A 15787-nucleotide genomic window follows, 5' to 3' on the forward strand; every position below is an offset into this window, starting at 1 on the left:
GATTCCTCTGCTAGAGACTCTGTTAACTGGCCTGGCATAGATATCATGTTTACTGTTTTCTAGTTCCTCAACTGCTCCTGGAACTTCTGTTAAAAAAATAATTACTCTTACAATTATTTCTCCTCTCTTTATCTTTCTCTTCTTGCTAATTCAGTAGATTCATACTTTCAGCCATTATGCCTCACTCCAAGGTTACAGAAAAGTTACAGGAAAATACTTTTTATGGTAGCCTCTCAACCACCTGTGAAACGAGTAGCAAAGCCAGAGTCTGCCATTTATGATGAAGTCAACATACAAAATCACAGCTTTCCAAAGTTCTTTTCTATAGAAAAATGACTGTTGCCATAGTATCAAAATTTCAACTGCAAAGAGCAATCTGTCTTCTTTTAGCTGGACTGAATGGATGGTGCTAGACTCTTGCAGGTCATGCAATTAGGCAAAAAAATAGTCTGCTACAGAAAAAACAGACCACTGATGACCTAAAGCATGCTCCAAATAAGAGATCACTTTGGGCACCAAACTGAAACCAGGAAACTGTTTTTCTCTGCTTACTATAAAGTACTGAAACAATACTGGAAGCAGGGACTAGAAGTGAGAGAACCACGATCCTGTGTATGCTTGCACACGAGTACAGGTAATTGGGTTAAGCCAGAAGTGTGCTAAAGGGGTGGGAGAAAATACACTCTGCAAAGTAAGATTTGTTGTGGATTATTTCCTTGAAATAGGTGATCCCTAGCAGAAGAAATGCCTTTGCAAGCCTAAGCAAGTATTTGGGACATTACCTTGCTAGACACAGGGGCACATGATGGGGAACAACACTATTTGTGTCTTAAAACTGGCAGCTGGAACTGCACATTCAGAGGTGCTGATCCACTTTCCATGGGTTTACTTAAACTCTGAGAACAACTATTGGACTGAGCTCGGAAGGGTGGAGGTGGAAGAATACCGTGCCTAGCTTAGGTAAGAGAAGGCACTGAATTATCGGTGTTTTCAGTGCTGGGACAGTTTGGGGTTTGAGCAGAACTATCATTGCGGACAACCGAGGAAGTTTCACTGAAGGAAAGCCTGATGTGCCTCCAGCTTCAGGTAAGGGCTGAATGGTAGTTTGTAGGATCACTGTGCAGACCTTTGATGCCTTCATTCTGCAAATCCTGTTTAAAAAGCTTCAATGCTTGTTCAGATTATTTTGTAAACCCTTTGTGCTTTGGTTTCTTTATAAAATGGATAAAGTTGTATATATCATTATTGGTAATGTGGTTTGCAATGACTATGGAAGAGGTGAATATGTGTATTGCAGGTGCCTGATGCTAGACTCCAAACAAGACCAGCGGGCGAGACATGCCATAAAAAGGCAGAGCAGAAGCAGGAAATGCAGAATGCCACAGGACAGAAGTTACATTCTTAAAAGAGGAACTGGTTAAAATAAGGCTGAATCAGATTCAAATAAACTTTCAAAGTAGCAGACTTTTATTCAAGATTGTGTGGAGTTGTAGAAATGTTCATCAATGTGTGTAAGCAAGCAACATGCAAGAACACAAATGTGCTAGATTAAATCCCAAAGTCCCATGTACTGGGTAATCCACAGAATCACATTAATGCATGTGTTTATTACAGACTAGAAGGCACCGAGCATGCACACAGCTTTGAGAGCTTTCTTCTGCTAAAGCATGAAGAAATGCAAATACTGTTACTTGGACTGTGCCTGGGATTTGAGCTCAGTGGTTACGTTATCAAGAAATCAACAGTTTTATTGTGGTATGAAGAAAAATCCATTTTAAAGGAAAAATTCTTATGGAGGAAATGTAATTAGTGGCATGGTAATGAAAGCCATCCTTGAGTTAAAAGAACACTAGCAGAGGTACTGGCAAGGTGTAATTTAAAGAACAATGTATCCTCTGAATGGAGAATACAGAGACTCTACAAAAATGAAAGTTAACTGTAGACAGGTTCTATGATATTATGACACAGCTCTGCATTGCCTGTCTTGTCCTGCTCACACACAGACCTCTCAGATCTATTTCTCTTTCCTCTGCCTTTCCTCCTTTTATGTTAGCAGAATTACCATTCAGGATCATTTCTGACTAGGAGTGGTATGTCTATACACTTCATCACAGTATGACTGGAAAACTTCACTCAGCAACTGAAGACAGTTTTTTTTCCCCTCAGAAACATGGAAAATTAAGCTTGTGGTTTCTGAAACACTTGGGCTTTTAGTTTGAAAAGTTTCCTCCTCCTTTTGCTTAGCGAGGCATAGCTCAAGATATACAGGCCATTTTATTCAAGGACGTTGTTGTGCAGGGTGCACGTCCTGCCCAGGTACGACTGGGGAGGAACGGAACAGGGTGCTGCTGGCACATGGCCCCTGCAGCTCAGGGCGCGAGGGAGAGCTGTGACACAGTGGGCTGCGAGACTGACACCGTGGGCTGTGAGACCCCCTGCGAGACCCCGACACGGTGGGCTGTGAGACCCCCTGCGAGACCCCGACACGGTGGGCTGTGAGACCCCCTGTGAGAGACCAACATGGTGGGCTGAGACCCCTGCAAGACCGCAACACGGTGGGCTGTGAGACCCCCCGCCACACAAGGGACACAGGCAGTCAGGCCCCCCTCCCAGAAGCAGGGGCCCAGGACCCCCTGCCCCCTTTCCAGCTGTAGGAAAGCGCAAACTCGCCCCACTGCAGCAGGAGGCAGAAGGCAAGAAAATGCTGGTTACCGGGGAACAGCGGCAGAGCCCCGGGAGGCATTCCAGCGGCAGAGGCCGTGCGCGCCATCTCCCCGGCCTTCCCACTCCCGGCCCCGGGGCTCTCCCGAGCCCGGCGCCCCTCACCCCGATGGGAACCGAGGGGGCCGTCCCGGGGGGCCAGGAGGTGCTCGACCCGAGGGGCAGCACCGAGGGGAACCTCAACCCTTCCCAAACACTAAGCCCTTTCTTGGCAGCAAATAACACGGGCGGGCACCTACACGCCGTGTCCTGCCATCGGTCTCCTCGGCACGGGCTTACACCCCCACACGAAATGACCCGCAAGTATCTGTGTGTCGGGGTGCGGATGTTTCCTACACCCGCGCACACAACCCAACCCGCACGGATGGCTAACGCCGCCCCGCCGTCCCCGCCCGGGGGGCACGGTGCGCCAGCCCCGCCCGCCGCGCGGCGCGTGGAGCGGGGCGGCGCGCGCTCGGGGTGAGCTGTCCCTCGGAGGCCGCCGTCGCCGTCAGGTGAGCGGCGTCACGTGACGGCGCTGGCTGCGGGGCCGCGGCGGCGGGTGGCGGAGCGCAGCGGCGAGGGGCCTCCGGGTGCGCGGCCTCCCCGGGACTGCCGAGAGGCGGCTGCCGCCTTCTCCCTTGCACGGCCCTCGCTCACCCACGTACCCTTGGGGTGAGTGAGAGCTGTCCCGGGCGCTGCCCGCCGCGGGGACAGGCGGGGGTGGGGGTGGGTGCCGCTGCACGGCCTCTCACGGGGGCTCCTGTGGGCTCGGGGGCGGCGCGAAGGGCTCCCCCCATCCCCCCGGGCGTTTGGGCTCCCCTGGACCCCTCAGGAGCCCGCGCAGGGAGCGGCAGGACGAGGCCCGGCGCCTTCCTGCCCTCAGGCCTGCGCGTCACTCGGGTTCTTCGACTTCCCCGTGCCGCTCCTGCCGCCGGCCCTGCTCTCCTCTGCCGCTCCGGGAGTCTTGAAGTGGTTCTGGCTGGGCCACGCAGGAGCTGGGAAACGTTCAGTGGTCGTTGAAGGACACCGAATGGTGCCGTCTTTGTGGGTGTCTGTTCACGGAAGTAGTTTCAAAGGGAAGACAGTTCTGCTGCTTCATTTGGTCAGGGTAGTTCCTTTTTTTGCTTTTGTTAGAATCATGTTTTCATTAAGTCATACGGATCAGGTTTGCTTGTTAGGGATGGTGCAGAATATGCCAGTTTGCTCTTGCTTCTGTAAAGGGAGCCAGAAAAGTCCAGAAGTAAGCTACACGGAGAGGCTTGATGCAGTTTAGGTTGTAAGGAATTCCTGCTCCAGCTGGGTCTCAAGCCTCTGCAAACACACTTCTTGTTATGGCATCAAAGGCGGGTGGAGATTAAACCATAAAGGAAAGAAAAGGAAGTGGTGAAGGTCACTGTCTGCAGTAATGTAATATGTCCTGATGAAGAACTTCTGTGTAGTTATTTTTCAGTTTGCTTTCTGTACAGCGGTGATATGAATTTTCTTGTTAGCATATGTGACATGGGTTTTAATTTATATAACTGGTGAGTTTTTTTGGTGAAGTTGTAGTTCATGTGTTTCTAATGTCTAAATACTCTTAAACAAATACCTGAACTAAATCAATTCAAATGTGTGGGGTTAGGGAGGATATGCACTGAATTTTAGCCGTGATTTGGAAGGAAGATACATTGTGTTATCTGTAGGAGTGCTTGAGCATTGGAGAAGAGTTGTCTATTCAAACGACTTCATTTGATTATTTAAGAATTTACAAGACTGGGAATTATTTAGTAATGGTATATATCTTTTATTTTAGCAATCTTGTGATTGGCTACAGTTTAATTTGTAGGTATGGCTTATTTTTGTTTGCTTCAAGGAAGGCACGTTTTAGATGCTGTATAAAAGTTTGATTTCTTAGTAAGTACTAGGTACAGTTTTAAGGAATGGTACACTGAAAGCAGATTTTCCTTTTTATTTCTTTAAAATACTGGACATGTACTCTTTTCTTTAGTACTTTAATAAGAGGTCTCACATCTGACTTGCATTCCTAGGTACAATTTAATTATCAATTAAGATGGATATCCGAGGTGCTGTAGATGCTGCTGTCCCAACAAACATCATTGCTGCCAAAGCTGCTGAAGTTCGGGCAAACAAAGTAAACTGGCAGTCTTATCTCCAGTAAGTAAAAACTTTCCATGACTTTGTTTTTTTTTTTTTCTTTCTTCCTTCCCTCTTAAGTGTTAGACTTCTTGAGATTTTGGGTTACGTTGGAACATTAGGTTACAGTGAGGAACATTCTTTCTTGGCCTCATGGAAGCAGCTGGAAGAAGTCTGTATTAAATGGAAGTGGTTGGGGAAAATTTTCTTGTGACTTCTTACCAGAAGGGGAACTCTGCTTTTGTGAACTGAAATGCTGTAATAGCAAATAATGTAAGTTTGCCCAAATGTGTGGTAAAACTGTCCATTTTTGTTCCTCATCATTCAAATGCCATTCTCAATTTTACCCTTATTAGATGAATATGGAAGTAAGAAAAGTTTACAGTATGAGTTGTCTTATATGTAGGTATGTTACCTATATTGCTGAAGTGCCTTTTGTGTGAATACAAATTATACTAGTGAAACTGGACTGGTAGTCCAGGAAAATACGGTGTACCTTAAGAAAGAGTAGTGCTGTTGAGCAATTGAAGCAAGTAAATTGGGGAGTAGGCTGAAACCAATACTTCAGTCTGGGGAGAGTTGTGCTGCCATTTCAGGTAAGCTCAGAGTTTACTTTGGAACATACATAATGGCATTGGGAGTAGCAAGAGAAGTACTGTCCAAAGAGGCTACAGGAACAAGCTGAGGAAAATAGATCTGTGTGTGAGGTAGGGAACAGGAATTAAAAACAGACTTTTACGAGTCCTCTGTACTCTGAAGTGAATGCAAGATTCATGCAGCCCAGCATTCCTCATGACAGGTACCTATGAAGAATATTGACAAAGTGTAAATTACTGTTATCTTTTGAGGGCTCACTTAGGAATAGCAAACTACTTAAGCGTTCATTGCTTTGTAACTGAAGTGGCAGAAATTTTGATGATTCTGGGGGTACAAACCATATGATGGTACTTCGTGGTTATCAACATTATACTACTTCGCAAAAAATAGTTGCTTTTTTTTAGATTGCTGTGGCACATAAATATATGCTATATGTTAAAATAACATTGCAGAAGTGTACGCATGCCAGCTGAAAAGTGCTAACCCCGTAGAAGCTTATTGATTACTACATGCTTTGCCCTGTGCTATGTAACTCAGTCTTGCTTATTCTATTTTTTGTATTGTGTTTTTTTTTTTCTCTTTGTGATTGGGTTTCTGCATGATCAGTCTAGATTTAAGGAACTGATCTGATGAGGAAGTTTCATTTTTTTCTAGGCTATTTTTCAGTTGGTTTAGTTCCTTGTTCAGTTTACAATGTGACATTACAGTGGCTTTGCAAGTGGAAGGGAAAGGTTGGTGTCGTAACTTCACAGTGGCAGCTACCAAGCACTTTTCAAACGGTCTAAGCAGCTTTTGCTGTTACTGTGGGCACTGTTATCTATCTGATAGGAAGTGTGTCCTGAGGAAGCCTGAACCGTTGTTCCTGTGCTGTCCTAGTGGCATGTGAACAGCTAGTTAGCAGTTATTTGGGATGAAAGTGGGAGTACAGTTGTTCACTGTCAATGTGAGTGCACATGACGTAGTCTTTTTCACTGCTGCTCTGTGTCAGACTGTAGGGTTGGTGAGGTTAATTTGTTGTTTTTGTTGATGCAGGGGATAGTTCTGTTTGGCAAGGAGTTGTATTTTGAATATGTATGTAGTATTAATTGCTTCACTATGCTTTATGTGGTCTACCACATACAATTTTCATTCGCTCTTGGGGTTCTGTCTCTCTGATGCTGAGTAAGGATGGGGGAGTTTTGTTTATTTGTCAGCAAACTCCTGTGTAACCTCTTTTGACCAGGAGGCAGGATTGATGTTCTTTTTCAGATTCTAGATGTAGAATTTGTTTTTGTTTTGTTCTGGATTCTAGGAAAGAAGAACATACTAGTTATTTCTTATCTTTGATGCATTAGCCAGGTTTTGGAGGCTACTGTAGTGCATCTGGCTAGTGTTTGTGGTCCTTCGTGAGACTGTTCAATGCTTGATGTCCTCTGTGTGTCCTGTTTATTATTGCTCTGAAAGAAATGTAATTTTTGTGCCTCATATTTACTGATAGCAGCCTGGGTGTCTGGCTGAGGTAGCTTCACAGGTGAACTTAAGTGGTGCCAGAGGGATTGTGGAGTGTCATGAAGATAACTGTAGTTCCTTGGCTGGGGAGTTGCCTTATCATTAGTTATTGGAAAACATCAGCAGAAATTTTGGTGCTTCTGAAGAGGAAATAAAATTATACTTGGTTTTGGACATGTCCTGTTTGGATGTGATGGTGTCTGAGGCTGGTGCTTTAAGGGATTTGTTGGAAAGTCAGTGCAGCTATATTGGCTCGTGTTTGGAACAAAGCACGTTAATAAATGAGTGGAAACTGCTTCTGGTGTACCTGTTAGAGGCAGGTCAGAGTGGGTTGTTCTGGTTTGTAGAGTAGAAGGAAGATGAAGTGCTGGTGATTTTGAAGGGCACTTTTTTGCTTTCTTTTGAGCTCCTGTTCTGGCAATCTGTGTTTACAGTGGTAAGCTTGCATATAAATATATGGAAGCATACTTCAAGTCTTTAGACATTTTTACATTAGAGGAAAGATTTTTGTGTTAATTTAGGGAAAACAAACGTATCAACTCAGGCATGACATAATTTGTGTTCCTTAAATACTTCCTATAGTTTATGTAGTTGGAATCAAATTACTTGACAAGAAATTGTGATGAAGTGTGTGTGGTTTTTTTGTGGTGTGGGTTTTGTGTTGTGGTTTTTTTCTTTTTTTTTTTTTAATCTGGCTGTGACAGTTATGTGTATAAAGATGCTTCAAAGTCTGCATCAGTCATGACTGAATTGGAGTCTGGGTCACACAGGAAGGCGTTCTGAAGGTCTTTTCTGCTCTCTGTTCTTCAGTGCAAAAGTGAAAAAGCTTACTAATAGTTGATCAGATTCTAGTAGCCTGACTTCTCTTACAGAGTCAGTTCAAGCTAAAGATTAATTGGCATATTGTTTAATCCATCTCTGAAGGTTTTAACTGTAAACTAAATGTCAAACTATGCTAACGCACAACTGCTGACTTGTGATGTTTTCCGTGTATGCTGTTGGAACAGAAGTAAAATATTTAGGTGTGACAACTGTATATATTAATCATTTGCTGCTGTGTTCACTGCTTGCTTCAAAATTAGGCTGTGGAAAAATTTGTGGGGTTTTTATGTTAAAATTACTTTTTTGTTTGTTTTGAATTCCAGCTAGAGTGTGTCTGAGGGAGAAGAAAGTAGCAAAACTTGCAACAGTGGAAGGTGATGTGTAGGTTTACTTACCTTCTGGAAGCTAAATGTAGTTGAGGCCATTAGCTCTGTACAGACTTTACTGCCCTTGAATCTTGAGACTTGTGGTGGTTTAGAGGTGTTGATGCCCTCTGCTAGTTAAATACATGATGGGTCTGTGGGTGTGGGTCGCTGTTCTGTGCTGTGTAGTTTCTTTCAGCTTTTGCCTCAGGGTGTGAGAATGCCTTTGGAAGGTGTGTTAGCTTGCTTGAAGCAAATTTGGTTTTGCTTTCTAAGAATAATAAATGAGTTCTGTGGAAAAGTGAACTTGTTTCAGAGTTTAACTTGCATCTTAACTGCACTGTAGGTTTTCTAGGTATACAACATTTGACAATACTTTATATTTAACCAGGTGGGTACCTGATGGCTAGCTTGTACTTAGTTTCCCATGTGTCGCCAAGTACTTTATATATATGTCTGTGATTCCGATAATTTTTTTTTTTCCGCTTGGGAGTGGGGGAACCTTCTAAAGCAAGCTAAATATTTTTGTCTTTAAGAGCCAATCTTGTCTTAGAAGAGATAGAAGTTTCCTAACTTGTAGTATGCATATTTTGTTTTCTTAATTTTTTTTTTTTTAAATTTGGTCCAGTCTTGTAGAGTACATTTAGCCTGTTTTACTGTTTTAATTTTGTAGTGTTAAAACTGTTGAGCAGTTGGATAAAATTAATGTCGTTTAGGTACATGCAAAGTACTGTTGATACCTGGATAAAAGAAATCATGCCTTGACATGATGACTTCATATGAGCTTTTTATTTGCTTCAGATATAGTCAATTAAATATGTAAAAGCACCAACAAAGAAACCCCAAAATTAAAAACCAAACGAAACACCCTTAACCCTCCAGAACAGTTTTTGTTAAATAGTTCAAACAAAAAAAGGAACAGGAGCTTCTGGAGGAAATGCATAATAAAAAGGAGGAACCACAAGTTTCTGAATCATCTTTAGAGGTTTTAAAAATGATGGTCTTACAAATTCATGCTTTCTAAGTCTTGCATAGCTTCAGTTTACTCTCCTGTAGGTAGTGCTCTCAAAGGTAGGCCTTAGTATTTGAAGCACAGGCCTTTAAAATGTGGTTACAGGACTCCTGGTCTAAACCTGATACACCCAGATAGCTGAAGCTCAAAGTGACTTTTATCTGTTGACGAAAGACTGTATAGAGAAATTCTGGAAAATAAGAAATTAGATGGCTGTTAGGAAGAAGGATGGAGGGAAGTTTTGGTTACTTGCGTTGTTTGCTTAAAGGTACTGGGAGATTCCTGTCTCTTTGAAGAGTGGATGAGGAGAACACGGTAATAGCATCATGGTAGCTGGTGACAGCTGCCTGATGCTGCTCTGCATTTTTTCTCCCCACCCGCCCCCCGGTTGTTAAGGTTTACTACATAATAAGTTACTTCAATTTTAAAATGAGGTGAATAGAAATGGGTGCATTTGAAATTACTAAAACTATTAATTAGTTGTATGAGATCCCTGGTAAAATATTAACAACTTGCTTACAAAACTCAATCCCTCGTACTGTTTTGTATGGGTTCGAAAGTGTCTTTTTGAATGGCACTTACAAAGCAGTAAAGAATAAACTTTAACATCCTTTCCTCTCAAGACAACAAAGACAACATCAGTCCCCACGCTTTTCTTTTTTTTTTTCCTTCCCCCTGCCAGTCTAATGTAGGATGAAAGCAAAAGCTTGAAAGCTTTTTTCTTTGGCAGTTGGCAGACTTCTTTGAATAGCCTGTCTTTTAAAGAAGCATCTCTTTTCTTGGGCTGAGGCTTTTTCAGGCGTTAAAGCTGAAAGTTAAGGGTTTACCTCATGTTGTCTTTGAAGTGCTTCCTGAAAGGCAATATTCTTATAAATGAGCAGCTCATCTAGCTACTTTTTTATCAATATCATCCAGGAGTCTCTGGCTTGGCCAGCACTGAATGAAACATGAGAGGCTTCTAGTTATGGGTCGTTAAGTCCAGTATTTGTGGTGGATGAATTGTCCTCATATTTCAATAACTACTCAAATCCATCTTTAATAGGGAAGAAAGAACACAAGTCAGTCTAAAACGTGTGTGGTAGCAGCATGGTCATCATTGGCTGATTACTTTTCCATGTATAATTTGTTAAGTTTTAGTAGAAACTAGTCAAGGACTACCACTGGCTCTATGTATCTTCCACCCAGTAAGAATTAATTGCCTTTTGTCAGTGCATATAAGGATATTTCTCATATAGAGCTAGAATACAGGAATAATGCAGTACTGGACTATTTACTTTCTTTGCTTGAAAAGTAGATAGGTAAAAAGATGACTCTGTGATGAGGCTGTCCTTAAGATATAACTGTTTAAGTAAGAAGAAAGAGTAGGCCTTATTTGTGTTTCAAGAATCCAGGTGAGCCAACTAAAAAAAAAACTACCATCAATCAAACAAACATTTCCTGTTAACTTTACAAGGATTTTAATGGAACCTCTAGTCATGGAACATCTAGAAACTGACCTGAAACATGGAAACAGATGGATTACAAGAACCCATGCTACATAGCTTTGCGAAGTGGAAGAGGCATTTGACTTGGTGGAAATGTAAGAGGACATGAGTCATGGAAATAACTGAAACAGAGCAGTGTCTAATACTTTAATCCCTTAGTGGCTTTTGTATTGATGATGTGCACAATTTTCTTCTTTCTTGAAGCACTCCTGGTATTAACTAGTAAAGCTGGTCACCTATTAAAGTCTTGGATATTTTCCGGACTACTTGATTTAAAATTAGTTTTTATACTTGACTGTACCATTTTGATAAGTTTGTTATTTGTTGTGATGGTAAGTTTTGTGTTATAACAAAGACCCAACAATACTCTGCCAGGTCTTAGCTGAGTCAGCAGCTTTCTGAAATAGCATTGATGGGGTAGTAATCCCTTGAATATTAAGTTAAAGAGAAGATAAAGTAGAGATCTGTCAGCTTATAGGTATCCATAGCAGTTTACTGTATCAAGCCCCTGTGCGATGTGTTTGGATGAGCCTGCATTCGTATCAGTTTTTAAACTATTAGGAAAAGCTGAAATGTCATGATTGGTGAAAGGTAAAAATACATTAGGAACCAGGTTCTCTGTACTACTTAAAATTCTCTTCAGTGCTTATGTCAAACTTAAAAAAATCATTTTGTTTTTCAGCACTTACTTTAGGTTGGATTTGACTGTTATTCATGTTATATATTATAATTTTGGCATGCTAGTTGTTTGTATTCTGGTTCTTATAACTATTTCCACTGACCGTTGCATTCAGCCTCTGGAAGTTTAAGAATTATTTAGGGAATGTTTTTGAGCAGAGGCAATGCATAGGGAAGGCTTTAGAGAGATTATTCTGTCATTAATTTTAGATCCATTGTACATGAGACTTTTTGTAGAAGGGAGTTCTTTACGTATATACTGTGGGATAGAGGACTGGTAAAGCAATACTGTTGATATCTCAAGTTGAAGAAAATAAGGTTGGTTTGGTGGGTTGACCTTGGCTGGCCACTAGCTGCCCACCAGGCCTCTCTATTACTCTCACTCCATGAAAAGAATAGGGGGAAAAACCGTGCCAAAATGCTTGTGGGTCAAGATAAAGACAGGGAGATCACTTGCCAATTACCACCAAAGGCAAAACAAACTTTACTTGGAGAAATTAATTTATTGCGGATTAAACAGAGTAGGGTAATGAGAAATAGGAACAAATCTAAAAAACACCTTCTCCCCACCCCTACCTTCTTCACAGGCTTAACTTCACTCCTGACTTCTCTACCTCCTTGCTCCGAGTGGTGTAGGAGAACGGGGGTAGCGATCAGTTCATAATGCTTTGTCTTTGCTGCTCCTTCTTTCTCACATTCTTCCTCTGCTCCATCCTAGGGTCCCATCTATGGGATATGGTACTTCACAAACTGCTCCAGCATGGGTCCTTTCCATGGGGTACAGTCCTTCAGGAATGGACTTCTCCAGTGTAGGTCCCCCGTGGGGTCACAGGTCCTGCAAGAAAACTTCCTCCAGCATGGGCTTCTGCCTACAGGGCCACAGCTCCCGCCAGGAGCCTGCTCTAATGTGGGTTTTCCATGGGCTGCAGCTTCTTTTAGGGCATATCTACCTGCTCCAGCATGGGGTCCTCCTTGGGCTGCTGAGGAACAACGAGTTTCACTATGGGCTGCAGAGGAATCTCTGCTCCAGCACATGAGTCACCTCCTCCCCCTCCTTCACTGACCTTGGTGTCTGCAGAGTTGTTGCTCTCACATATTCTTCCTCCTCTCTTGGCCACTGTTGTGCTGCTGTTGCTGCTCCTTAAATATGTTATCACAGAGGTGCTACCACCGTTGCTGAGTGGTTCAACATTGGCCAGTGGTTGGTGTCTTCTGGAGCTGTCTGGCATGACTCTGTCATGGGGGATGCTTCTAGTGTCTTCTCATAGAAGTTGCCCCTGCAGCCCCCTGCTACCAATACCTTGCGACATAAACCCAATACAGTTTGAAATTTACTATTCATGTTACTTATGGCTTTATATTTTGCTTTTCAGAGGGCAAATGATTTCAGGTGAAGACTGTGAATTTATTCAAAGATTTGAACAGAAAAGAAATCCAGAAGAAAAACAGGAGTTGTTGCAAACAGAAGGCAATCAAGTAACTTTCCTTTCTTTCAATAATTTATCTTTTGGGGAGGAGAATGGAAGGAAACTTTTGTACCAACTCTGTTTTATTGTTGGCTGTATACAGTTAAGATGTTATGAAAGTAGTATAAAACCTGCTATTACGATTCTGGGTTTTTTTCTACATTAGTTGGATATTTTTTTAAAAAAACTATTTAATTGTTAAATGTCATCTGATTTTGACTGTGTTGCTCGAGTCTTTCCTCATCCCAGTTATCCCAGTTTACTTAATCACGCATGCTTGTCCTTGAGTTGCTTTTTTTTTTTAAGCTTTTTTCCTTTTACTGGTTAGAGATACTACTGGTGAGTTTTCAGCTTAGCTAGCTGAGCATTTCTAATGTAGTTCCAGTAATAGTCCACTGACTGCTAAGGTGTAATCAGTTAAACACAGGTGTCTAGTGTCATTTTAGGCACGGTAAGATATGAGGCATTGGACAGAGCTGATAGGTGACCCATGTCAATTGGGTTATAAAGTCCAGGCAGGGAGCCTAAATACACTTCAATGGTATTTGAAGCAGTAGAATCTCACCTTCAAAGCCAGAGGTTCTAGCAGACAGTGTCAGGCATCAGGAGGTTTTGGGGAGGCAAGGGGAAGGTGAAGAGTAGGAGATGCAGTGAAGACACAGATCTTCCTAGCCCTTTTTTTCTACTTTAGTTTTAGGCTGTTCTGTGAGTGTTGTTTTTTTTTTTTTTTTTCCCCTCTTCCCCAAATTGTGTTGTGTGACTGCTAGGTAATAGACCATAATTTGCATAGTGACAAAAGTGTATATGGTGTGCATTATATGCCACTATATAATTATGGTGTAGCAGTTCAGAGTTCCATTTTTCTTTCATTTTTAGTTGAATGCGGTGAAGGCGAAGGAGGAAGTATAGAGTAGTGTTGTGACTGTTCAAGCCTATTATATCTGTTGCTGAAATTGTAGAGTAGAATTGTTCAGGAAGCAGAAAACAGCTTGGATATGCACAAAGATTTGTCTGCAAGGTATAGGAAGTGAACAGGTAAAAGTGTGACTTGTCTTCCCTCCCTCCCATTCAAGTTGCTGAAACTTTTTTATACTATGCCTGAGTTTGTTGCTTGTCAATTTACTTGGTGGTTCTCCTTACTACCATAAAAAGGACACTGGAGATTTTTCTAATCAGTCTTTCAACAAAGCACCATCCTGGCTTTCACTGGTGAGTGCTTGTTCTATGGCTTTCAAATGAAATAGCGATTTGTAAAGTGTAATGATCAATGTGACAGAAAATTTTCTTTGTAATATAATGTCAAGTGTATTCATCTCATTGCAAATGAATAAGATGTTGGGATGCTCAATGCTTATGTAAGACAACTGAATTAATGAGGTCCTGTTTCATATTATCAAAAAGGAATGAAGACAATTGGTAATATTAATTTTAACATCTCTTATTTTTCTAGTGTGCTAAAACGTTTATAAACTTGATGACTCACATCTCCAAGGAACAGACGGTTCAGTACATTCTGACAATGGTTGATGATATGCTACAAGTACGTCAATAACCTGTCTTATTTTTAAGTCTTTAAATGCATGTTTGAATGTTTCCTTAGCCTAATTCAGGTCTTTTCAGGTGTTTGTCATACTGTATTAAAAATATTATTTAAATTTTCAGATCTTGTCTTCAGAGATTAGATGTTAGTCCTGCTGTTGTATGGGTAACTTAGTCTTATTTATATATGCTCATATTCTGGAAAGAAAACACACCTGTGAGCTTGTCTGTCAGCTCTCAACCATGTTTCATGCAAAACTTGGATGTTACGGGATAATTTGTGACCTCAGCCCTTCCCTGTAATGTAGATAGGATACGACTTCTAACTTGAAGTTGTTGAAGCTTTTTCTATGAAGATATTTGGCCACCCTCAGCAAGAAGGTGTAGTTCCTGCAGCTTCAGGTTTCCAATATATGTTAGACTATTTAGGACAACATGTTCTGAAATTCTGTGTAATTTAATTATAAACCAGGATATTCTGATTCAATGAAATATAGTTCTTTGTAGTTATGGGATACAGTGACTTTTAAGAGTAGGCGATTAAATTTGGTGTCAGGACTGCAGTGCCAACTGGGACAAGTCAGTTGGATAATCCCGCTTTTGCATTTCTTTGCTCTCTAGTAGACTAAGAGAAAGTGTGATGTATTAGAGTGTTGATGTAACAAGACGGGTTGAATTGTGCAAGGTTTTCTCCTGGTATTCATGTAGCATATCTGGCTGTTTGACAGTTTCTCTTCTGCTATTTTATGTTGTATTTAATACAAGGTTACAATGAAATGTGTCTAGTGATAACTTAATGGTTTAGAGTATTGCTGGAGGAGTCAAACCACATGAGTTCTAATTCCATCTGAGTATTAAGTGTTGTCGGCAGGCAAATTGAAAGTGTGAGCCTCTCCACAGTACGTATGACACGGGGATTATGGTGTTCTTCCAGGTTCCTGTCTGCACGTTCCTGAGTGAGTGCCCTGACTGCTGGAATAATAGTTAGTGGTGGTGGCAGCAGTTTATTCATGCCCATCTGCAGCTTTGTCACTCTAACCCCCTTCCTCTTTAGATTTAGTTTTTCTTAAGTGTGACAGAGACATCAAGAAGCAGAGAAGACAAAAGGGAGCCTCAGTGTGATTCCTTCATTAGGATGCTAAGTTGGGAGCATCTTGTTTTAGTTTGTGCATTTGATGACAAACTTGTCTTGGGGTGTGAGAACTTTGTTTATTATGGCTAATTTTGTGAGGAATGGGTCTCATTTTCTGTGTAAGAGATGTCAGTGGCCATCAAAGTAATCTTTTCACTTGCCTTGCTTTGGAACTTTTTGTGTTAGTAGGTCTTGTTTTGCTTATGAACTTTGACATTAGCACATATAGCCTGTAGCTACAAGATGCAATAGCTGGTATCATCTCCTGTGTTGCGGAATTAATAACCCACAGGTAAAGCTTTCACTGGTGCATTCACGAAGAATTGCATTAGTTTTAGGTAGTCCCAGAAAGTAGTTTTGAGTAATCTCTT

The 15787-nt window shown here is 41.7% G+C and overlaps 1 protein-coding gene across 1 annotated transcript in view; it reads left to right on the top strand.

Annotated features, from left to right (window-relative positions):
* The first annotated feature begins 3221 nt into the window (after positions 1-3221).
* Positions 3222-15787, top strand: part of ATP6V1H (ATPase H+ transporting V1 subunit H) — a 51219-nt gene continuing 38653 nt past the window's right edge. Inside the window, exons 1-4 of the mRNA XM_037379959.1 lie at positions 3222-3375; positions 4731-4857; positions 12653-12755; positions 14196-14285. Of these exons, the coding sequence (XP_037235856.1) occupies positions 4754-4857; positions 12653-12755; positions 14196-14285 (297 nt within the window). The 5' untranslated portion in view covers positions 3222-3375; positions 4731-4753. The remainder of the gene's footprint in view (positions 3376-4730; positions 4858-12652; positions 12756-14195; positions 14286-15787) is intronic.

Source organism: Falco rusticolus, chromosome 3 (genome assembly GCF_015220075.1).
Source record: "Falco rusticolus isolate bFalRus1 chromosome 3, bFalRus1.pri, whole genome shotgun sequence".
Taxonomy (NCBI): Eukaryota; Metazoa; Chordata; class Aves; order Falconiformes; family Falconidae; genus Falco; species Falco rusticolus.